We start from the raw sequence: 24,463 nt of genomic DNA, 5'->3' as shown, positions 1-24,463 counted from the left end.
TCAATAATACTAATGCTATTAATGGTAATATAAATAATAATAAAAAAGTAAAGTAGAATAGAACATTATTTATTATTAATAATAATAATAATAATAATAATAATAATAAAAATAATGTTGTTCTATTTTACTTATTATTATTTATATTACTATTAATAGCATTCGTATTGATACTATTATATTTTTATTTATAATTTATATTGTTACTATTAGTATTACTAATGTTTTAGTATTAAATATATTAGTAATAATACTAATAGTAACTATAAATTATAAATATGTTAATATCAATATGAATACTATTAGTAATATAATATAATAATAATAATAATAATAATAATGGTAAAATAGAATAATATAATAAGAATAGAATAACATTATTTATTATTTTATATTACTATTAGTATTACTATGTTATTTATATTGTTACTATTAACATTAATAGTAATACTAATATTAATAATATTTTAATTACTAGTAGTATTACTAATATATTTTATTTATTTAATAATTTATATTGTTACTGTTAGTATTACTAATGTTATTTATATTGTTACTATTAATAGTATTACTAATATTAATGTTATTAGTGTTTATATAGTTACTATTAAGTGTTAATAATAATAATAATTATTATTATTATTTATTATTATTATTATACTCTTTTGAAGCCAGCTAAGTGTACGGTAATTCAGGTTTGCTGTGGACACGGTGCGGTTTTGGTGCAGATTTTGATGCAGCATGTTAATTTTACAGGTTTAGCAGCATTTTTTCACCCATCGACTTTCTTGATGGGCCCCAAAAAAACACACCAAAACTGAATCTGGTTTTGATGCGTTTTTTTTTGCCACAGCGTGCAGAAAATTTCTTCATGTTGCCTAACGGAGCCAATTCCTTTTTAGAAATGACCCAATCGGTAGTTCTGATGCCTTAGTGCCTCTTCATTACACAAGAAGTTGATTCTGGTGGACAGAAAACGCTTATCCTTCTTATTGGAATATCCCTTTAAGACTGGCGCTGATACAGATTTCTAAAACCTCTTCATATCTTTGTTATTAAAGATCGGCAATGAGCGGGCGATCCTATCGAATGAACATGGATCCTACCGGTACACGCAGTTCCTGACCGGTCTGGGGAAGTTGATCGAGTTGAAGGACACTCAACCGGATAAGATATTTCTTGGTGGATTGGATGGACAAGGTGGAGATGACGGGCAGTTCACGTACTGCTGGCATGATGACATCATGCAAGGTACGGGGACAGGTCTTGACCCAATCCAGTTGCAATCCCATGTGGGGCTTCTTCGTTGTGAATACTATTACTCTGAGCTGACGTATAGAGTTATGAAACAGAATGGCCACCTGTCCAGCATGTAATACTACACTTCACCTGTAGTGGCCGCTGCCACAGTCTCAGACTTTCTGGAGCAGAACCTTGAGCAAGGGGCGTAACGGCCATGGTCGCAGAGATATCCACTGCAACCGGGGCTACAGGAGACCCGCCTGCTCCAGCCACTGATTCAGATAGATGTGTGTCCGAGGCCACACATCCAGATGAAATACATTGCAGCGTAGAGACCCGTCGGGTTCCTGCGCTGCGATGTGCTGGCTGCCAGTTTAAGTCCATGAATATTCATTGCACCCCAACGCTCACATTCCTGAGCATGGGGAGCAGAGAATAAACAGACAGCTGCTGGTGCTGTAAGTTGGCGCATATGACACGGACTTAATGCGCTACGCCGCTTACATACTGGTCAGTTGCCGGCATCGCAGGAGGACGCCAAGGGGAGCGCATGGTAGTGGAGTACAGTGTTTTTTTTTTTTTTATTTTTAACTGTGTAGGGGGCTGTATGCGCAGGATGAGGGGGCTGTATGCGCAGGATGAGGGGGCTGTATGCGCAGGATGAGGGGGCTGTATGCGCAGGATGAGGGGGCTGTATGCGCAGGATGAGGGGGCTGTATGCGCAGGATGAGGGGGCTGTATGCACAGGATGAGGGGGCTGTATGCACAGGATGAGGAGGCAATTACTACACAAAGGAAGGGGGGCAACTTGTATGTCTTTATAGGATTTAGAATGCTACAATGGCCCATATATTTGACGAACGTGTGGGGGGGGGGCCCAGGCTCAAACTCTGAATGGGGGCCCATCAGACTCTAGTTACGGCACTGCCTTGAGCGATCAGCTGATCAAGATGTCGTCTTCCTGCGATTTCCCCTTTTAACCTTCTCCTTCTATCTCTAGTCATATTCCAGATCACTACATTCATGCCAAACAATGAGATCGACCCTTACCGCTGCAACAAGAAGCGACACGTGGGCAACAACTTTGTGAATATAGTGTACAACGACTCGGGAGAGTTTTATAAACTGGGGACGCTCAAGGTACGCCACTTTCTTCTTTTTTTTTTTTTTTTTCTTTTTTCTTTCTGCCCGATCACTTTACCTATATAGGTGATGGAATGTTGATCTCATCCCTTCTCTATAGGGTCAGTTCAACTTTGTGGACGTGAACATTCAGCCCTTGGACTGCGACAGCAACTTAGTGACGTTACAGTGTCGGAAAGGTGAAGTTTTCTGGGATCTTTTATTTTAATTTTTTTTATGGCTTTCCCATTGTAAGTATGGGCTAGCTGCATGGGCTCTGTTAAGTGGGACCTAGCGCCTTATATTGGCCGGTGAACCACCGCCCTGCTGTGCACCACAACACGTCCAAGTCAATGGTGCCTTGTTACAAATTATAGATATGGGCGAGGGTCCTAGAAAGAAGACCACCAGTTATGACTACGCAATATGCCATCAATGCATATGGTGAGAAAAGCTCATAGATGAGCAGCAGGTCTGTGCATAAATATTCTATCTGCACTTACTCTCCTCCACTATGGGAATTTTGAGATTTCTTTATTTTACTCATATGTAGCGTCATCATCACTTGTATGTAGCGCCATCGCTTTACAGTTGTCATCACTTATTTGTAGCGCCATCGCTTTAGTCGTCATCATCACTTATATGTAGCGCCATCGCTTTACAGTTGTCAGCATCACTTGTATGTAGCGCCATCGCTTTAGTCGTCAGCATCACTTGTATGTAGCGCCATCGCTTTAGTCGTCAGCATCACTTGTATGTAGCGCCATCGCTTTAGTCGTCAGCATCACTTGTATGTGGCGCCATCGCTTTAGTCGTCAGCATCACTTGTATGTAGCGCCATCGCTTTAGTCGTCAGCATCACTTGTATGTAGCGCCATCGCTTTAGTCGTCAGCATCACTTGTATGTAGCGCCATCGCTTTAGTCATCATCATCACTTGTATGTAGCGCCATCGCTTTACAGTCGTCAGCATCACTTGTATGTAGTGCCATCGCTTTACAGTATGCATCACTGTCCACATTGCGTCTAACAATCTTTTCTTATTATTTATTTTTTTTTTTGTAGACATGGAAGGACTTGTTGATATTTCTGTGGCTAAGATTGTGTCTGATAAAAACTTACCATTCCTTGCCCGCCAGATGGCGCTGCACTCAAACGTGAGAATTATTTTTTTTTTATTTTTTCAGGGGCTCGAGTGTTTAATATTATTGTGTGATCAATTTTTTTTCTCTTTTTGGGTTTTAGATGGCTTCACAGGTTCATCACAGTAGATCAAATCCCACAGACATTTACCCTTCTAAGTGGATTGCCAGATTGAGGCATATTAAGAAAATGAGACCAAAGGTAAAGTGTTTTGGTTTTTTTTGGACTTCGATTCTTAAAATCTTCAACCACATGATTTCATAACATATCATTATAGGGGGTCGGAGCTTTCTTCCCATCACACAACTTGCATAGAGCCACATGATAAAAATACTTTGCCCGCAGTCACCAGTAGAGGGAGCTCCCTTGCATACAGACTTGCTGTAGATGATTAAGCTCCCTCTAGTGTTGTAGTGGTGAACTGCAGGCAACCAGAATTTTATTAAAGGGACTCTGTTTGCTTGAACAGTCATTCTGTGCCAAGTACAGGTGCTTGTGTATCATGGCGAGGCCAAATATTTAAATACCTTCCCAGCTGCCTGTATACACTCTCTCCAGCCTCCTCTTCTATTGGCTCTCACTTCATAGAGCCAGAGAAGTGTGGAGATAGATGGATTTTTAAACTTTTATGGGTTGTTTTTTTGTTTTTTTTTGGTTTTTTTTGGGAGGGGCAGAGGGGTTGTTTTGTGTCCTCCTTGGGTGACTTTTTTAATCTGTGACTGTCTGATCACTTGTGATATACACTCTGCTTCAGAGGAGGATGAAGAGGGCAGGCATGGAGCCCCTCTGCTGCCATGAAAAACCCATTAGCACAATGCACTCATTCCATCGGGGGTCAATGGGAAACCTTAGCGGTATTTAAATTTAACAGCAATGGGAACCAGCTCTGGTCGCTGCAGTTTGAGGCATGTGCCGGCTGTATAGCACAGCTGGCAATTGCAAGGCATGGTGGTGCTTGCTTGGCTCCTGACCCTACTCCATGCATAGGGACCTGATGTAATAAACTAGAACATCCTATGATTTAAAGGGTTTAAGTGCAAATAAAGCTTTAAGTTAATGGCATAGCTGTTTTGGATAGGATAAAGCAGGATTACCAAGCACAGACATTAAAAAAAAAAAATACAAGGTTGTGTAGTAAGGATCAATGACGAGGCAGCAGCACTCACCAAAGCGACATGGTCCCTTTAAACAGCGGTCAGTGTAAAGTATTGGTATGATATTGATTCAAAGGGGCAAAATGACAACTGTTTTTTTATTTTCAGTTGATATCATTTTTTTTTTTCTTCTAGATTCATGAGGAGCTGTTAGAAATTACCGCAAACATGCCTTACCCCATGAATGCTCTCACCAGACCGTCCCCGCAGAGCTCCCCATCTGCCAATGGCACTTTCGAAACTGGACAGCGAACCCGGCTCATATCGGCTGTGGACGATTTCACAGAATTTTCCTAAAATCCCCAGGGGCACGTCTGGACTAAGCGAATGGTACGTCGTACAGACCTGAAGCACGGAGGGGCACGAGGGGTCCCTGCCTAAAAGCACAGACTACTACACCAAACACTAGATTCTTTGCAGCCTCCGGACATTTTAAGAGACTCGAATTTAACTTATTTTCACTATTGGAATAATTTATTAAAGACTTCACAGCCCTGACCCCCCCACCCCCCCCCACCCCCGACCACCACCCACCTACCCACCCACCACCCACCTATCCCCTCTGAAATGTGATCAGTACCAAATACCCAGTAATGGATCACGGGAACCACATCAGGAAGATGGACATACGGGACGATTGTTTCTTCTTCTTCTGTTTGTTTGTTTTTGTTTTTTTGTTTTTTGTTTTTTTTTCAGGTTTTTTGTTTTTCTGCACAATTACAAATAAAGAAAAAGAAAATGTAAAATTCTGGGCTGTAATTTTTACATTGCGTGTGACCTTCTGAACACTGCTGTGCAGGGGGCAGCCCGTGGGGTGGGTCATGTACCACCTCCTTTTCTCTGACGCCTCATTGGGGGACGCAGGACCATGGGTGTTATGCTGCCTATCCATAGGAGGACACTAAGTAGATGCAAAAGCATAGCTCCTCCTCTGCAGTATACACCCCCTGGCCGGGCCAGGTAACCCCAGTTTTAGCTTAGTGTCTGTAGGAGGCACTTCCTTTCAAGGTTTGTTATTTTTTGAGGGCGACTGTTTTCCTTTTGGTACCGATCTCCCACTACCATCAACGGGTGGGAACGTGGAGTGTCGCCTCCTCGTACCCCCTCCTGCGACGCTGGATCCTGGGCTGGACGGACAACGATTTTCCAAAGCCCAGGGTAGAGGCCTGTGCTCCTATAGCCCAATTCCTCAGCCCCTCTTTGCAGGCTCTGAGTTGAATATGGCACCGGTGTGACCGGACACAGCAAGCTGACTCTGCTATTTTCACTGCCTGGACTGAAGCAGTGTTTTAAGGTGAGATCCCCCCTGACTGGTTTCCTAGACAAAGGGAGAAAAGACGCTGCAGGGAAGGCTCCCAGGACATTTACAGTATTTATTATGAGAAAGTCCCTTGCTGAGTGCAAGGAGGAGAGCCCCAGGGATCCTGAACACAGTGTTTAATTTCTTTGTCGCTCCATTGGGAGACCCAGACAATTGGGTGTATACGCTATGCCTCCGGAGGCCACACAAAGTATTACACTAAAAGTGTAACGCCCCTCCCCTTCTGCTTATACACCCCCGTGCACACGGGCTCATCAGTTTTTATGCTTTGTGCAAAGGAGGCAGACATCCACGCATAGCTCCACAGCTTGGTCAGCAGCAGCTGCTGACTAGGTCGGATGGAAGAAAAGAGGGCCCATAATAGGGCCCCCAGCATGCTCCCTTCTCACCCCACTTTGTCGGCGGTGTTGTTAAGGTTGAGGTGCCCATTGCGGGTACACAGGCAGGAGCCACATGCTGTTTTCCTTCCCTATCCCTTAATGGGCTCTGGGTGAAGTGGGTTCCGGATCGGTCTCCAGGCACTGGGACCGTGCTCCCTCCGCAGCCCCTGGGAATCTGCAGGATAGGAGCTGGATATCGTCAGGGACAAAGCCCTGCTACTATGAGGTACTCTGTGTCTCCGTGGGGACCGCGCATGGAGCGCTGGTCCCATACACATTACAGCACTGCTGGGTGTGTTAGTGCGCCGGGCATGGAGCGCTTGTGCCAGACACTTTCCATCTCTGCTGGGTGTGTTAGTGCGCCGGACATGGAGCGTTAGTGCCAAACACTTTCCAGCACTGCTGGAGGTGTTAGTGCGCCGGGGGACTACGCGCGGCCGCACTTATAACTTTAGTCCCCGGCTTCTGCAGCCTAGTGTCGTTCTTTCCCGCCCACAGGCCTGCCAGTCAGGGGAGGGGCGGGACGCTGCACGGATCGTCAGCGGAGGGCTGGAGCATACATTAGTATCCTCCTCCCTCCTCACTCAGTACAGTGGGGCACTGGATTCCCGCACTTTTCTTGGGCACGCCCACGGTCTCCTCCTCCTCACAGAACGCCGGCAGCCATTCCTGTCAGCGATTCAGACGCTGAGGAGGAGAGGCAACACAGGGAGACCCAGGCAGGGAATCTGGCGACCACACAACCGCTCTGAGCGGTCGGTAAGCAGCATGAGTACCGATATATATATATATATATATATATATATATATATATAATATATATATATTGCTTTTAGGCTATACATTGCACTGTACGGTCGCTCTGTTGATTTTTGGCTATATACCCTCCTGGTTGTTCTCAGAGGAGACAACATGTCATCTGCAAAAAGCAAGGGTGCCACAGCACAGACGTATTTTGCAACCTGTACCTCATGTACAGCTGTACTACCGGCAGGGTCCACTGACCCTCATTGTGTGCAATGCTCGGCCCCGGTGGCGCTTACTCAGCCGGAGCCTCTGCTACTGGTGGCCCAGGTGGATCCACCTGCTACCACTGTCCAGGTGACAGGGACGGAGTTTGCAGCCTTTGCTGACAAGCTGCCTGACACTATGGATAAATGGTCTGCTAAAATACTGGAAGCTTTGCAGTCCAGACCGGTGATTCAGGCCCCGGGCTCTATCCAATCCTTGACCCCTGGTCCCCCTCAATTAGAACAGCAATGTGCCCCGGGGGGTAACCCACAGGTCCCAGGGCGAGGTCTCTGACACGGACCGCAGTCCCAGGCCGCCCAAGCAAGGAAATTCCCTCCACTTCATCACACTGTTCAGGGTCCCAGCAGGGGGACTCTCTGGAGGATGAAGCGGAGGTCTCAGATCAGGATTCTGATACTGAAGCCGCTCTCAACCTAGATACACCTGAAGGTGACGCCATAGTGAATGACCTTATAGCGACCATCAATCAGGTGTTGGATATTTCTCCCCCAGCTCCCCCAATTGAGGAGTCTGCTTCTCAGGAGAAATTCCGTTTCAGGTTTCCAAAGCGTACATTAAATATGTTTCTGGATCACTCTGACTTCAGAGAGGCAATCCAGAAAAACCGAGACTGTCCAGACAAGCGTTTTTCCAAGCGCCTTAAGGACACACGTTATCCCTTCCCCCCCGAGGTTGTCAAGGGCTGGACTCAGTGTCCTAAGGTGGATCCCCCAATCTCCAGACTGGCGGCTAGATCCATAGTTGCAGTGGAAGACGGGGCTTCACTCAAAGATGCCACTGACAGACAGATGGAACTATGGTTGAAATCCATCTATGAAGCTATCGGCGCGTCTTTTGCTCCAGCATTCGCAGCCGTATGGGCACTCCAAGCTATCTCAGCTTGTCAGGCGCAGATTCATGCGGTAACACGTACATCTGCCCCACAAGTGGTGTCCTTAACCAATCAGGCGTCGGCGTTTGCGTCCTACGCCATTAATGCTATCCTTGACTCTGCGAGCCGTACGGCGGTGGCATCCGCCAACTCGGTGGTACTCCGCAGGGCCATGTGGCTACGTGAATGGAAGGCAGACTCTGCTTCCAAAAAGTTCTTAACCGGTTTGCCATTGGCTGGCGACCGCTTGTTTGGTGAGCGATTGGATGAAATCATTAAACAATCCAAGGGAAAGGATTCATCCTTACCCCAGTCCAAACCAAACAGACCTCAACCACGGAAGGTACAATCGAGGTTTCGGTCCTTTCGGACCGCGGGCAGATCTCAATTTTCCTCGTCCAAAAGGCCTCAGAAAGATCAGAGGAACTCAGATGCATGGCGGTCTAAGTCACGTCCTAAAAAGACCGCCGGAGGCACCGCTCCCAAAGCAGCCTCCTCATGACTTTCGGCCTCTTCAAACCGCATCCTCGGTCGGTGGCAGGCTCTCCCGCTTTTGCGACACCTGGCTGCCACAAGTAAAAGACCGATGGGTGAGAGACATTCTATCTCACGGTTACAGGATAGAGTTCAACTCTCGTCCTCCGACTCGTTTCTTCAGAACATCTCCGCCCCCCGACAGAGCCGAGGCTCTTATGCAGGCGGTGGGCACCCTGAAGGCGGAAGGAGTGGTGATCCCGGTTCCTCTTCAGCAACGGGGTCACGGTTTTTACTCCAACTTGTTCGTGGTGCCAAAAAAGGACGGATCCTTCCGTCCCGTTCTGGACCTAAAGCTGCTCAACAAGCATGTGAAAACCAGGCGGTTCCGGATGGAATCGCTTCGCTCCGTCATCGCCTCCATGTCCCAAGGAGATTTCCTGGCATCAATAGACATCAAAGATGCTTATCTCCACGTACCGATTGCGCCAGAGCATCAGCGCTTCCTGCGCTTCGCCATAGGGGACGAACACCTTCAGTTCGTGGCACTACCTTTTGGCCTGGCAACAGCCCCACGGGTCTTCACCAAGGTCATGGCAACAGTGGTGGCAATCCTACACTCTCAGGGACACTCGGTGATCCCTTACTTAGACGATCTACTTGTCAAGGCACCCTCTCAAGGGGCATGCCAACACAACCTGAACATTGCTCTGGAAACTCTCCAGAGTTTCGGGTGGATCATCAATTTTCCAAAGTCAAATCTGACACCGGCCCAATCAGTAACATATCTTGGCATGGAGTTTCATACTCTCTCAGCGATAGTGAAGCTTCCGCTGACCAAACAGCGTTCACTACAGACAGGGGTGCAATCTCTCCTTCATGGTCAGTCACACCCCCTGAGGCGCCTCATGCACTTCCTAGGGAAGATGGTGGCAGCAATGGAGGCAGTTCCTTTTGCGCAGTTTCATCTGCGCCCACTTCAATGGGACATTCTCCGCAAATGGGACAGGAACTCGACGTCCCTCGACAGGAACGTCTCCCTTTCTCGGGCAGCCAAAGCGTCCCTTCAGTGGTGGCTTCTTCCCACTTCTCTGTCAAAGGGGAAATCCTTCCTGCCCCCATCCTGGGCTGTGGTCACGACGGACGCGAGCCTGTCAGGGTGGGGAGCGGTCTTTCTCCACCACAGGGCTCAGGGGACTTGGACTCAGACAGAGTCCTCCCTTCAGAGCAATGTTCTGGAGATAAGGGCAGTATATCTTGCCCTAAAGGCGTTCCAGCCGTGGCTGGAAGGCAAACAGATCCGAATTCAGTCGGACAACTCCACAGCGGTGGCATACATCAACCACCAAGGCGGGACACGCAGTCGGCAAGCCTTCCAGGAGGTCCGGCGGATTCTGCTATGGGTGGAAGCCACAGCCTCCACCATATCCGCAGTTCACATCCCGGGCATAGAAAACTGGGAAGCAGATTTTCTCAGTCGCCAGGGCATGGACACAGGGGAATGGTCCCTTCACCCGGACGTGTTTCAGGAGATCTGTTGCCGCTGGGGCATGCCGGACGTCGACCTAATGGCGTCCCGGCACAACAACAAGGTCCCGAGATCAGAGCTCTGGCGGCAGACGCCTTAGTTCAGGATTGGTCGCAGTTTCAACTCCCTTATGTGTTTCCTCCTCTGGCACTGTTGCCCAGAGTGTTACGCAAGATCAGGGCCGACTGCCGTCGCGCCATCCTGGTCGCTCCAGACTGGCCGAGGAGGTCGTGGTACCCGGATCTGTGGCATCTCACGGTCGGCCAACCGTGGGCACTCCCAGACCGACCAGACTTGCTCTCTCAAGGGCCGTTTTTCCATCTGAATTCTGCGGCCCTGAACCTGACTGTGTGGCCATTGAGTCCTGGATTTTAGCGTCTTCAGGATTATCTCAAGAGGTCATTGCCACCATGAGACAGGCTAGGAAACCAACGTCCGCCAAGATCTACCACAGGACGTGGAAAATTTTCCTGTCGTGGTGCTCTGCTCAGGGCGTTTCTCCCTGGCCGTTTACCTTGCCCACTTTTCTGTCCTTTCTTCAATCCGGATTAGAAAAGGGTTTGTCACTAGGCTCCCTTAAGGGACAAGTGTCACAAACCACCGGGGGGGTCACTCAGAAATCCCCCGCGCTGGCTACCAGTACGTCACAATCGGGGGGGTACCAAGTGGGGGTCACCCCTACTTTATACCTCCCGACCGACAGACAGAGCACGTGACGCGCTCTCTAGCGCCCCTCTTATAGTCAGGCCAATTATGAAATTGCCCGACAATAAGCAAGGAGGCCGCTATACTACTTATGCCGATTATTGAAGGGTCCCCGGTGAGAGTAGGGTATATATTCCCCCGACCTCCGCGGGCGGAATATATAATATCTTCCCGAATCTCACTGGCCTCCCCACAATAATCCTTGGCACAACTCGCTGCCACCAACCGCTTCACGGTAACTATTAGCCGAACACACAGACGTGGGATTCAAGATCGAGATAACAGAACAGCCCAAGATTAATTATATAATTTAATCGCCTAAAGCACACTAGAAACTACAATATATACAATAGGGAATCTACAGAATATACAGTTATGTCAGAGTACAGTTACAAGCAAAGCATGGGTTACAAACAGGCATACACAGTTCCAGCAGTTACCTTGTTGTGTCTGGCCACAGGGGGGCGCTGTACCCAGGTTTCTAGGATCCTTCCCACAGATGTTTCCTACACGTGCCCCCAGCGAAAAGAACACTGGAAAATGGCCGAAGTAGGGTTATCAACCTGGGCAAATCCAGGTCCCCTCCTACCTTAGTGACCTCACGGGGAAGCACTGCCACTCCCCCTGCATGGATCAGAATTATCCAGAAAAGGGGATTGTGGCCATAACTTTGCCTGGGAGCGTCGTAGACGGACGTCAACGCTCTCATTGTGACAGTTATGAATTTAGCTACAGAACGAGGGGACTCATGACCTGTCTGCCAGTTCCCCATTGGCTGATATCACGCCTGGGGCATTTCCCAATGTCCTGCTCCCATAAAAAGGGTGTGCTAGCATCGTCTGCATGCGGAGACACCATTTTTATGGTTGCCATATTTATCGGAAATATGGCTTGCGAGATATGAACCATTTTTTACTGGAGTCGTTCTGTCTGGCTACTTCCATAGCCTTGCTAACTAGCTAGCAGCCCCCACTACAGGGTCACGGCAGGGAGTCATCCTGTGTCCATTGTTCTCACATCACCTAATTTCCATATCACAGGACATGGCCCTGGGGCCTTCACAGATGCTGGACATCTGAGGACAAGAAGGGGGGGGGGCACTGCCAGGGAGTGATGAGAGCGATTATGACTCCCAGTCATAATTCCTCTTCATATCCCAGGATTTGCCTCACACCTCCCCCCTTTTGAGGGCGCTAGGGGGCAGCACACTCCGGTGTTCCCCCGTGCGCCCGTCCGCGACCTCTCCTTGTCGGGACAGCCCGTCTGCGTTACCGTGGTCACGGCCCCTTTTGTGGCGAATGGTGAAGTTGTATTGCTGGAGCGCAAGGCTCCATCGCAACAATCGCCCATTCGTCCCAGAGACGGTGTGCAACCAGCTGAGGGGATTGTGGTCCGTCTCCACGATGAAGTGGCGCCCGTATAGATAGGGTTGCAGACGCTGCAGGGCCCACACTATGGCCAGGCACTCCTTCTCCATCGTGGAATAGGCAACTTCCCTTGGTAACAGCTTCCTGCTCAGGTACAAGACTGGGTGCTCTTGGCTCGCAGAGTCCACCTGGCTGAGCACCGCACCGAGGCCGAAGTCACTGGCGTCGGTCTGTACTACAAACGGCCGCGTGAAGTCGGCTGCCTGTAGCACGGGCGGGCTGGACAGGGCGTCCTTTAGGGCCCGGAAGGCTGTCTCGCAGTCCATTGTCCAATCGACTGCAGAGGGCAGCTTCTTCTTGGTGAGGTCCGTCAAGGGCTTTGCCAGGCTACTATAGCATGGAACAAACCTCCTATAGTACCCAGCGGTCCCCAAGAAGGACATCACCTGCTTCTTGGTCCTGGGGGTGGGCCAGGATGCGATGGCTTCCACTTTCTCAGGCTCGGGCTTCAGTGTTCTCCCACCTACCCGGTGACCGAGGTACTGGACCTCGCTCATGGCCAGCTGACACTTTCCCGGCTTGATGGTGTCGTAGCCCTGATCTGCCTCAGCAGGCAAGTCCCCAAGGATATCCAGGGCCTTACCCCTTAAACGGGGGGTCAGGTATTTGGCCCACTGGTCCTTGTTCAGATGGTGCTGCAAGCAAGTCCGTTCAAAAGCAGTCAAGAAAGAGTCCAAGTCTCCATCCTTCTCCAGCACTGGGAAGTCCTCAACACGGACCTTTGGAAGTTTGGTGTCTTGAAGGTCACGTGCGGCTGATGAGGGCCGGAGCTGAGCTAGCTGCAGCTGGTAGTCACGCTCTGCCTGGCGCTCTTCACGCGCTGCCTGCCGCTCCGCAGCCTCAGCCTCACGCGCTGCTTGCCGCTCTGCCTGCCGCTCCGCAGCCTCAGCCTCACACGCTGCCCTGCGCTCTGCCAGGAGTGCCTGGTAGCCCTCCCGGTCTCCAGCCTGGAGTAGGGCCATAGCCATTTGAAGAAGGCTATCCGAGCCTCCCAGGCTCGGTGGAATGGCACGTGGTGATCTGCGGCCCGCTGCGGAGCCTGGTGGTTCACTGTCCATTGCAGAGCGGAGGGCTGGCATCTGGCTCGTTGAGGACCCTTGGGTGAGCTGCTCCTCATCTTGTCCATAATTGCCAGCTTGTGCGCTGTCCTCTGCAGAACGGTTTTCTGGCGTCGAGCTCCTGGAGGACTCGTGGGCAACCTCCTCATCGTCTCTGGCCTGAGCATCGGCCATTCCTTTGGCTTTGCTCCTGGTGCTATCAGCCATTGTTGCAGACTTTGGTCACTGACACAGAACTGACACCTGATGCCTCCACACACCTTACAGTATCTGCACTCTGACACTCTAGTGTTGAGCTGGTCTGAAGACCCCAGCAGCCACAGCTGCTGCAGGCAGTCTTTAGTGTCTGGGAGTATGGGTCTCACACTCACACACACTATTATCTCGATCCCACCGCTATGCCACCAATATGTCACAAACCACCGGGGGGGTCACTCAGAAATCCCCCGCGCTGGCTACCAGTACGTCACAATCGGGGGGTACCAAGTGGGGGTCACCCCTACTTTATACCTCCCGACCGACAGACAGAGCACGTGACGCGCTCTCTAGCGCCCCTCTTATAGTCAGGCCAATTATGGAATTGCCCGACAATAAGCAAGGAGGCCGCTATACTACTTATGCCGATTATTGAAGGGTCCCCGGTGAGAGTAGGGTATATATTCCCCCGACCTCCGCGGGCGGAATATATAATATCTTCCCGAATCTCACTGGCCTCCCCACAATAATCCTTGGCACAACTCGCTGCCACCAACCGCTTCACGGTAACTATTAGCCGAACACACAGACGTGGGATTCAAGATCGAGATAACAGAACAGCCCAAGATTAATTATATAATTTAATCGCCTAAAGCACACTAGAAACTACAATATATACAATAGGGAATCTACAGAATATACAGTTATGTCAGAGTACAGTTACAATCAAAGCATGGGTTACAAACAGGCATACACAGTTCCAGCAGTTACCTTGTTGTGTCTGGCCACAGGGGGGCGCTGTACCCAGGTTTCTAGGATCCTTCCCACAGATGTTTCCTACACGTGCCCCCAGCGAAAAGAACACTGGAAAATGGCCGAAGTAGGGTTATCAACCTGGGCAAATCCAGGTCCCCTCCTACCTTAGTGACCTCACGGGGAAGCACTGCCACTCCCCCTGCATGGATCAGAATTATCCAGAAAAGGGGATTGTGGCCATAACTTTGCCTGGGAGCGTCGTAGACGGACGTCAACGCTCTCATTGTGACAGTTATGAATTTAGCTACAGAACGAGGGGACTCATGACCTGTCTGCCAGTTCCCCATTGGCTGATATCACGCCTGGGGCATTTCCCAATGTCCTGCTCCCATAAAAAGGGTGTGCTAGCATCGTCTGCATGCGGAGACACCATTTTTATGGTTGCCATATTTATCGGAAATATGGCTTGCGAGATATGAACCATTTTTTACTGGAGTCGTTCTGTCTGGCTACTTCCATAGCCTTGCTAACTAGCTAGCAGCCCCCACTACAGGGTCACGGCAGGGAGTCATCCTGTGTCCATTGTTCTCACATCACCTAATTTCCATATTACAGGACATGGCCCTGGGGCCTTCACAGATGCTGGACATCTGAGGACAAGAAGGGGGGGGGGCACTGCCAGGGAGTGATGAGAGCGATTATGACTCCCAGTCATAATTCCTCTTCATATCCCAGGATTTGCCTCACAACAAGTCTCTGCGCTCTCTGTCTTTTTTCAGAAGCGCCTAGCCAGACTTCCACAGGTACGCACGTTCCTGCAGGGGGTTTGTCACATCGTACCTCCTTACAGGCGTCCGTTAGAACCCTGGGATCTGAACAGGGTGCTGATGGCTCTTCAGAAGCCACCGTTCGAGCCAATGAGGGATATCTCTCTCTCGCGCCTTTCACAGAAGGTGGCCTTCCTAGTGGCAGTCACATCACTTCGGAGAGTGTCTGAGCTAGCAGCGCTGTCATGCAAAGCCCCCTTCCTGGTGTTTCACCAGGACAAGGTGGTTCTGCGTCCGGTTCCGGAATTTCTCCCTAAGGTGGTATCCCCCTTTCATCTCAATCAGGATATCTCCTTACCCTCTTTTTGTCCTCATCCAGTTCACCAATGTGAAAAGGATTTGCACTTGTTAGATCTGGTGAGAGCACTCAGATTCTACATTTCTCGTACGGCGCCCCTGCGCCGCTCGGATGCACTCTTTGTCCTTGTCGCTGGCCAGCGTAAAGGGACACAAGCTTCCAAATCAACCCTGGCTCGGTGGATCAAGGAACCAATTCTCGAGGCTTATCGTTCCTCCGGGCTTCCGGTTCCTTCAGGGCTGAAGGCCCATTCTACCAGGGCCGTGGGAGCGTCCTGGGCTTTGCGGCACCAGGCTACGGCTCAGCAGGTGTGTCAGGCGGCTACCTGGTCGAGCCTGCACACTTTCACGAAACACTATCAGGTGCATACCTATGCTTCGGCAGATGCCAGCCTAGGTAGGCGAGTCCTTCAGGCGGCGGTTGCCCACCTGTAGGACGGAGCCGGTTGCGGCTCTATTATGAGGTATTATTTACCCACCCAGGGACTGCTTTTGGACGTCCCAATTGTCTGGGTCTCCCAATGGAGCGACAAAGAAGAAGGGAATTTTGTTTACTTACCGTAAATTCTTTTTCTTCTAGCTCCAATTGGGAGACCCAGCACCCGCCCCTGTTTTTTGTGTACACATGTTGTTCATGTTGAATGGTTTCAGTTCTCCGATATTCCTTCGGATTGAATTTACTTTAAACCAATTATAATTTTTTCCTCCTTCTTGCTTTTGCACCAAAACTGATGAGCCCGTGTGCACGGGGGGTGTATAGGCAGAAGGGGAGGGGCGTTACACTTTTAGTGTAATACTTTGTGTGGCCTCCGGAGGCATAGCTATACACCCCAATTGTCTGGGTCTCCCAATTGGAGCTAGAAGAAAAGGAATTTACGGTAAGTAAACAAAATTCCCTTCTTTTCTCTAACTGCGTGCTGGCTGGAGGAGGGGGAAGTTCCTCGCTGTTTGCAGAAAATCCTGCACAGATAATTTACCAGTGGCGAGGGGAGGGCCCAGAGCTCAGGAACTCACACTGTTTATTTGCTCTAGCTGCGTGCTCTGATTGCAGGAAAGCCGGCAGAGATAATCCACCGGCGACAAGCTGTGTGCTGACCGGAGGGAGAGGGAGAAAAACTGTCACACAAGCTCCCTTCCCACCGTTTTTTGCTACAGACAGCAGGGGGGCACACTGACTTCTTCTTGGCGCTCTTTTAGCGTTAAGCCCCACCCCCCCGAAAAGCGTGCAAAGTTCTCCACAGAGCTTACTCCTTCCTGAGGACAGGGCCATCGGCTGATTCTGGTGAGGTACCTGCTTCACTTGTAGCTCTGCTGAGCGTTACTACCCCTCCTGGCATACTCCCTATTAGTACCCTTAGAATTCTGCATGTTCCTAAGAGATTATTCAGCCTGCACTGCCTGCCACGCAGAGCTACCACGTAAACACACATCTTCTCTCTGTGAGTCCTGTGCCCCTATAGCCCCACCACCACCGCCGCCGCAACAGTCCGCCCAGAGCGTAGGGCTCCCAGCCCACCGGAATGGGCACAGTTTTCTGTCCCAATCAATGTTAAAACTGTCACAGAACCTGGTTCTGGCTAGACAATGTCGTCCTCCACACCCTTCTGGACGGAACACAGCCTGAGGATACCCCTATGGAGGATCCTTCTGAGGTAATCCGAGCACATGCTTTACCGGTTGCAGGGATCAGGAAAAGAGCACACGGCCGGGTGTCTCCAGCACTCTCTCATGGCCCCCATAGCTCTCCCTCGGGAGCACACAGGGCAGGCTCTCCCACACGATCCATGACTTCTGAAGAGCTGAAGGAGGGAGAACGCTGTCTGTACCAGGAGGATTCCTTGGTTTCATCCTCCCCAGATGATCAAACTGCAATAGACTCCCTTATAGCAGCAGTCAACCAAACTCTGCATGTGGAGGATCCCCCATCCACTACCACTGACCATGTGGTTTCCTTTAAGAGGGCAAGGAAACCCCAAAAGGTTTTCGCTGATCACCCAGAGTTTCAGGATATCCTCACAAAGCAAATGGAGAAGTCAGACAGGCCCTTCAGTAACCCTTTTGCCTCACCTGCCCCTAAGGGCTGGGCTGGGCCCATCCACCCTCGGTCAACCCCTCCTTCCCCCCGGTCTCCCGCCTTGCTACAAAAACGCTCCGGTCTTTATTCGATGGCTCCTCCATCAAGGACACAACAGACAGGTGGAGCACCTCGCCCGCTCTGCCTTTTGAGGCTGCGGGTTCCTCCCTCTCCTTTGCCTCTGTGTGGGTCACAAAGGCGATCTCGGTCTGGGTAGAATCCCTTAACACTTCGCTTGAAAAATCCCAGTTCACTCATACCTTCACAGAGGTACCAGCTCAAATTGCCGCTGCGGCGGAGTACCTCATCCAGGCCTCCATGGACGCTGCTACCTGCGCAGCGTTTGCCGCCTCAAATACCATAGCCCTCTATAGAGCTCTCTGGCTCCGACAATGGCGAGCGGACTCTGCCTCCAAGAAGTCTCACGGGCCTTCCCTTTTTTCCCAGACCGATTGTTTGGCGAACGTTTGGACAAGCTCATTTCTGACGCCACGGGAGGAAAGAGTACCTCCCTCCCCCAGCTGAAGTCCAGGACTACCTTCACCAGACGTCCACAGTCCTCGTTCCGCTCCTTCGGAACTCATTGGTTGGTCGACATCCCGTGCTGTCCCCACCAGCCATGTACTACTCAGGGACCGACCACCTCAGCTCTCCCCGAAACCCACTTCGTGTTACATCTCGTGGCTCTCCTGAGGCAAGGACTGAGGCAGTCTCCCATTCCTTGCCTGCCACGAGCATTCCTGCTCAGCAGCGCCGAAGGTCTGCCAGACTGCAGGAGATACCTTCTCAGAGAGGCAGCAGAAGGGTGACACCTAGTGGTTCTCCTGTTACAAGGAGTGAAGCGGTCTCCCATTCCTGGCCTGCCGCAGACTCTCCTGCTCAGCGGCCCCGAAGGTCTGCGAGGCTGCGCAATGTGCAGAGGTTTACTGCTCAGGGAAGCAGTGAGATTCCCGTTATCTCTCCACATTGTGAGACCGAGGATCCCGCCTCTATTTCCCAGAAGCAGGAGGGTGAGCATGTGCAATGCGTGGTGGGTCCTGATTCGCTCACTGACGTCACACGGCTTGATGACAAGGCTGGTGACGTGGTGAATCCTGACTGGCCAGGCTGGGACGTCGTGGACCCTGATTGGGTCAAGTCCGTCATCTCCGCCTCGCGCCCGCCCTCCGGTGGAGCTGCACCTCCTTAAAAGCTCCCCCTGCCATCATGGCGGCGCGCGACCGTCCTTCTATGTTTGGATGTCTGGCAGCGTGCTGCCACGCCACTGCTCAGGCTTACTGTCTCTTGTGGGCTTGGCCCTTGCTGCTCCGGCAGTACCTAGTTTGCAGGCCGTGTTCCTGCCTTGCTGCTCCGGCAGTACCCCCGTCAACAGGCCGTGTTCCTGTCCCAGGTGAGCTCCTCAAGTCTCCATTGGACTCACCTGGTTATTGAAAGCACACGTGCGTGGGCACCTCTGTGCTACCCTCGTGCCATATTCTCGTGACTTCCACTGGCACACGTGTGTGGGCACCTCTGTGCTTCCCCGTGCAACAGGTACACCGAGCCGTGAGATCTGTGCCATACAACCCTCACGGGTTAGGGCAGATCGGTGTACATAGATCGTCTGTGACATTCCAGACGATCGCTAGCAGCAACCCGCTCACTTTTCACCCACCATAGCGGCGGTCCCTTACACCGCACAGTGGACCTTGACCGGCGGAAGCAGTCCATTTCCCATCTTGGCACGCTTCCCCGGGTCCCCCTCGTAACACTTCGTCACAGCAGCCTAGACCGAAACAGTCCAAGACTAGGGAGACTCGTCCACGACGTTTCCCCCCTCATGACTCCTTTGGCGCCCCGGAAGACGCACTCATTGTAGGAGGTCGACTGCGGCTCTTTCAACACATCTGGGCTGCCGCCTCAGATGACAAATGGGTGCGAGACCTTGTGTCTTCCGGTTACCAGGACCCGACCCCAGAGATTCTCCCCCGCGGTTATCTCCACCATGATCAGCACCCGAAAGCCTGCTTCATCCCGCATTTACCACCGTACGTGGAAAATCTTCCTTTCTTTGTCGCTCCATTGGGAGACCCAGACAATTGGGTGTATAGCTTCTGCCTCCGGAGGCCACACAAAGTATTACACTTTAAAAAGTGTAACCCCTCCCCTCTGCCTATACACCCTCCCGTGGATCACGGGCTTCTCAGTTTTATGCTTTTGTGTGGAAGGAGGCACACATCCACTCATGCATTCTCATAACTTAGTTGTCGGTTGGAAGAAAAGTGGACCCCCACGGGGTCCCCGGCATGCTCCCTTCTCACCCCACTATGTCGGCGGTGTTGTTAAGGTTGAGGTACCCATTGCGGGTACAAAGGCTGGAGCCACATGCCGTCTCCTTCACCATCCCTTATGCGGCTCTGGGAGAAGTGGGATCCTGAGCGGTCATCCATTTACTGGGACCGTGCTCCATCCGCAGCCCCTGGTGGAACCTACCGGACCGGAGCCTTTTCAACCCCAGGGACCGGGCCCTGCTACTTAAAGGTACTCTGTGTCCCCTTCGGGGACTGTACAGGGAGCGCACCTTCTTCCCGGAAGCCACGGTAGTCGTAACACTGAGGAGACAGGTGGACTTCCGCGCCGACCGGGCCTGCTTGTCGGGCGCGGCCTCAAATTTAGTCCCCGGCTTCACCGCGGCCTAGTCGCAAAAATCCCGCCCCTGGGCCTGCCTGTCAGGGGTAAGGCCGGGAATACCGACATGATGTCGGATGTGACGGCTGGAGCATCCTGCATGTCTTCCTCCCCCCTCACTGGCCACTGTGGGGACCCCAGACGGTACCCATTGCGGGTACGGAGGCTGGAGTCACAGGCCGTCTCCTTCACCATCCCTTATGCGGCTGGGAGAAGTGGGATCCTGAGCGGTCATCCATTTACTGGGACCGTGCTCCATCCGCAGCCCCTGGTGGAACCTGCCGGACCGGAGCCTCTTCAACCCCAGGGACTGGGCCCTGCTACTTAAAGGTACTCTGTGTCCCCATTGGGGACTATACAGGGAGCGCACCTTCTTCCCGGAAGCCGCGGTAGTTGTAAAACTGAGGAGGCAGATGGACTTCCGCGCCGACCGGGCCTGCTGGTCGGGTTAGGCCTCAAATTTAGTCCCCGGCTTCACCGCGGCCTAGTCGTGAAAATCCCGCCCCCGGGCCTGCCTATTAGGGGTAAGGGCGGGATTACCGACATGACGTCCGATGTAAGGGCTGGAACATCCTGCATGTCTTCCTCCCCCCTCACTGACCACTGTGGGGAACTCAGACTCCCGCTCTTTGCTGGCGCCGCCCTCTGCCCCACTCCTCCCCTGAGAGCTCCGGCGGCCATTTTCTGGCATTCTGCCGGTGGGTGCTTCTCAGGGGAGCTCAGGGTGAACACAGCACCCGGTGCGGGTCCCCCTAGGGTGCCGGATACATATGTATATATTATATATATTTCTGTTCGGACAGACTGTATACCCTTTGTTCAGGGGTGCTGTCATACGCTACATCAGCATGTCATACGCTACATCAGCATGTCATACGCTACATCAGCATTATGGAAGAGAAGAAAATCCACATGGTCACCTGCAACACATGCTACATGTTTACGGATCTGCCGCACAAAAAATTCAACTTCACCTGTCAAAAGTGCAAACTTGTTGCCCTCTTAGAGGAAAAGGTGCGGGGACTGGAAGAAAGAATAGCAACTTTGAAGCTAATTAAAGAACATGAGGACTTCTTGGACGAGGCAGAAGCAACAATTCAGGATATGGAAAGTGAGAAAAGCTTCAGAACACATACAGAGGCTGAAAAGTGGACACATGTGACCAAAAGAAGCCAGCGGATCAAGTGGTCGGCACCACCCACACAGCTTAGCAACCAATATGAAGCCCTCATGCTGGAGAACGAAAATGGCACAGCTCAGGATGATACCGTCTCTACAGGAGAAGACACAGTATCATCAAAAGAAGTTACTTTGTCAACAAAAGCAGAAACAAAAGACACTCAAAAGCACTCAGGAGCAACAAGCAGTGCGTCCAGAAAGAAAAGAAGAGTGGTAGTTATGGGCGACTCACTACTAAGAGGCACGGAGGCAACTATCTGCAGGCCGGACATAACCGCACGAGAAGTATGCTGCCTCCCTGGAGCAAAAATCAAGGATGTGGCCAACAGGATACCAACTATCCTCGGATCCAAGGACGAATACCCGTTCCTATTGATACATGTAGGAACAAACGACACGGCAAGAAATGATCTACCAACTATTTGTGAAGACTTTGAAATTCTGGGGAAGAAAATAAAGGAACGGAACGTACAGGTTGTTTTCTCATCAATCCTCCCAGTCGATGGCCATGGTGTCAGAAGATGGAATAGGATACTAGATTTGAACAACTGGCTACGACGGTGGTGCAGGCAGCAAGGATTTGGATTCTTAGACCATGGAGTGAATTACCTCTACGATGGACTTCTCGCAAGAGACGGGATACACCTCACAAAACCTGGGAAACACACGTTCGCCAGAAGGCTTGCCACACTCATCAGGAGGGCTTTAAACTAGAAGAAGAGGGGATGGGAGAAAAAACAGCAGACAAGAACATGCAGCAGAAGGACAAACTAATCAAGGATACTAGATGCCGTAAAGAGGACCCAAGACAGGGTAATCAGAAGGAAGCTAAGAAAAGGGGAGCAAAACTTCTTTCCTGCATGCTGACCAATGCAAGAAGCCTGACCAATAAGATGGAGGAACTGGAGCTGGTAATGTATGAGGAGAAATACGACATAGTAGGAATAACTGAGACATGGTTAGATGATAGTTATGACTGGGCGGCTAACCTGCAAGGATATGAATTGTTTAGGAGGGATCGTAAAAAAAGGAAAGGGGGTGGAGTCTGTCTATATATAAAGTCCAGGGGGTGGAGTCTGTCTATATATAAAGTCCAGTTTAAAGCCCAGACTAAGAGAAGATATTCAAGAGGGAAATGAAGAGGTGGAGTCTCTATGGGTGGAGATACAAGGAGGGAAAACTAATAAAATCCTCATAGGGGTTTGTTATAAACCACCAAATATAACAGAAACCACTGAAAATGTATTATTGAAACAAATAGACAAAGCAGCAAATCACAATGAGGTGATTATTATGGGGGACTTCAATTACCCCGATATAGACTGGGAAACTGAAACCTGCGTATCTCAGAAAGGAAACCGGTTTCTGTCAGTAACTAAGGATAATTATCTGTCCCAACTTGTGCCGGGCCCAACTAGAGGGGCAGCCCTTCTGGACTTAATTTTAAGCAACAGGCCAGATAGAATAACAGACGTACGAGTGGATGGGCACCTAGGGAATAGTGACCACAATATAATACAATTCCACTTGTCCTTTAGTAAGGTGCCTTGGAGGGGGGTTACAAAAACGCTGAATTTCAGGAAAGCAAAGTTTGATCAGCTTAGAGAAGACCTTCGCCAAATTGATTGGGACAATGTCCTCAAAAATGGGAGCACAGAAAATAAGTGGGAAATTTTTAAATCGGTATTAAACACCCACTGCGAGCTAGCCATACCATACAGAAATAAAAGGGCTAGGAACAGGAGAAAACCAATGTGGCTAAATAAGGATGTAAAAGGGGCAATGAATAATAAGAAAAAGGCATTTAAAAAGCTAAAACAAGAAGGCAGCGAGGAACCATTAAAAATATATAGAGAAAAAAATAAAATGTGTAAAAAACAAATATATTTAGCAAAAGTAGAAACTGAGAGACTCATTGCTAAGGAAAGCAAAACAAATCCCAAACTATTCTTTAATTATATAAACAGAAAAAAGATTAAAATTGATGGTGTTGGCCCTTTAAAGAATAATGAGGGTAAAATCATAGAAAGCGATGTGGGAAAAGCAAATGTTTTAAATACTTTTTTCTCAACTGTGTTCACACAGGAAAAGCATATGCCAGGGGAAATGCAGAGTGATCATGTAAATGCCCCATTAAGTATAACTCAGGAAGAAGTGCAGAACCGACTTAGTAACATTAAAATTGACAAATCACCAGGCCCTGATGGCATTCACCCTCGGGTATTAAGGGAGTTAAGTAATGTGATAGACAGGCCTCTATTCCTTTTATTTAAAGACTCTATAGAAACTGGGTCTGTTCCACTGGATTGGCGGCTAGCAAATGTGGTACCAATATTCAAAAAAGGGTGCAAAAGGGAACCTGGAAACTATAGGCCGGTAAGCTTAACATCTGTTGTGGGTAAAATGTTTGAAGGGTTTTTAAGGGATACTATTATGGAATGTCTCTGTCACAAACCACCGGGGGGGTCACTCAGAAATCCCCCGCGCTGGCTACCAGTACGTCACAATCGGGGGGTAACAAGTGGGGGTCACCCCTCCTTTATACCTCCCGACCGACAGACAGAGCACGTGACGCGCTCTCTAGCGCCCCTCTTATAGTCAGGCCAATTATGGAATTGCCCGACAATAAGCAAGGAGGCCGCTATACTACTTATGCCGATTATTGAAGGGCCCCCGGCGAGAGAAGGGTATATATTCCCCCGACCTCCGCGGGCGGAATATATAAAATCTCCCCGAATCTCACTGGCCTCCCCACAATAATCCTTGGCACAACTCGCTGCCACCAACCGCTTCACGGTAACTATTAGCCGAACACACAGACGTGGGATTCAAGATCGAGATAACAGAACAGCCCAAGATTAATTATATAATTTAATCGCCTAAAGCCACACTAGAAACTACAATATATACAATAGGGAATCTACAGAATATACAGTTATGTCAGAGTACAGTTACAATCAAAGCATGGGTTACAAACAGGCATACACAGTTCCAGCAGTTACCTTGTTGCGT

General features: G+C 50.2%; 1 protein-coding gene across 4 annotated transcripts in view; it reads left to right on the top strand.

Annotated features, from left to right (window-relative positions):
- TSC2 (TSC complex subunit 2) overlaps nucleotides 1–5,380 on the top strand; it is an 87,205-nt gene extending 81,825 nt beyond the window's left edge. For all 4 annotated transcript variants that reach the window (XM_075318307.1, XM_075318306.1, XM_075318305.1 and 1 more), the window contains 6 exons: nucleotides 1,062–1,251; nucleotides 2,243–2,382; nucleotides 2,486–2,564; nucleotides 3,429–3,520; nucleotides 3,609–3,707; nucleotides 4,796–5,380. In XM_075318307.1, coding sequence (XP_075174422.1) covers nucleotides 1,062–1,251; nucleotides 2,243–2,382; nucleotides 2,486–2,564; nucleotides 3,429–3,520; nucleotides 3,609–3,707; nucleotides 4,796–4,957 — 762 coding nt within the window. In that variant the 3' untranslated portion in view covers nucleotides 4,958–5,380. The remainder of the gene's footprint in view (nucleotides 1–1,061; nucleotides 1,252–2,242; nucleotides 2,383–2,485; nucleotides 2,565–3,428; nucleotides 3,521–3,608; nucleotides 3,708–4,795) is intronic.
- The last annotated feature ends 19,083 nt before the right edge of the window (nucleotides 5,381–24,463 follow it).

Source organism: Anomaloglossus baeobatrachus, chromosome 7 (assembly GCF_048569485.1).
Source record: "Anomaloglossus baeobatrachus isolate aAnoBae1 chromosome 7, aAnoBae1.hap1, whole genome shotgun sequence".
Taxonomy (NCBI): domain Eukaryota; kingdom Metazoa; phylum Chordata; class Amphibia; order Anura; family Aromobatidae; genus Anomaloglossus; species Anomaloglossus baeobatrachus.
This window is presented reverse-complemented; position numbering and strand designations above follow the sequence as displayed.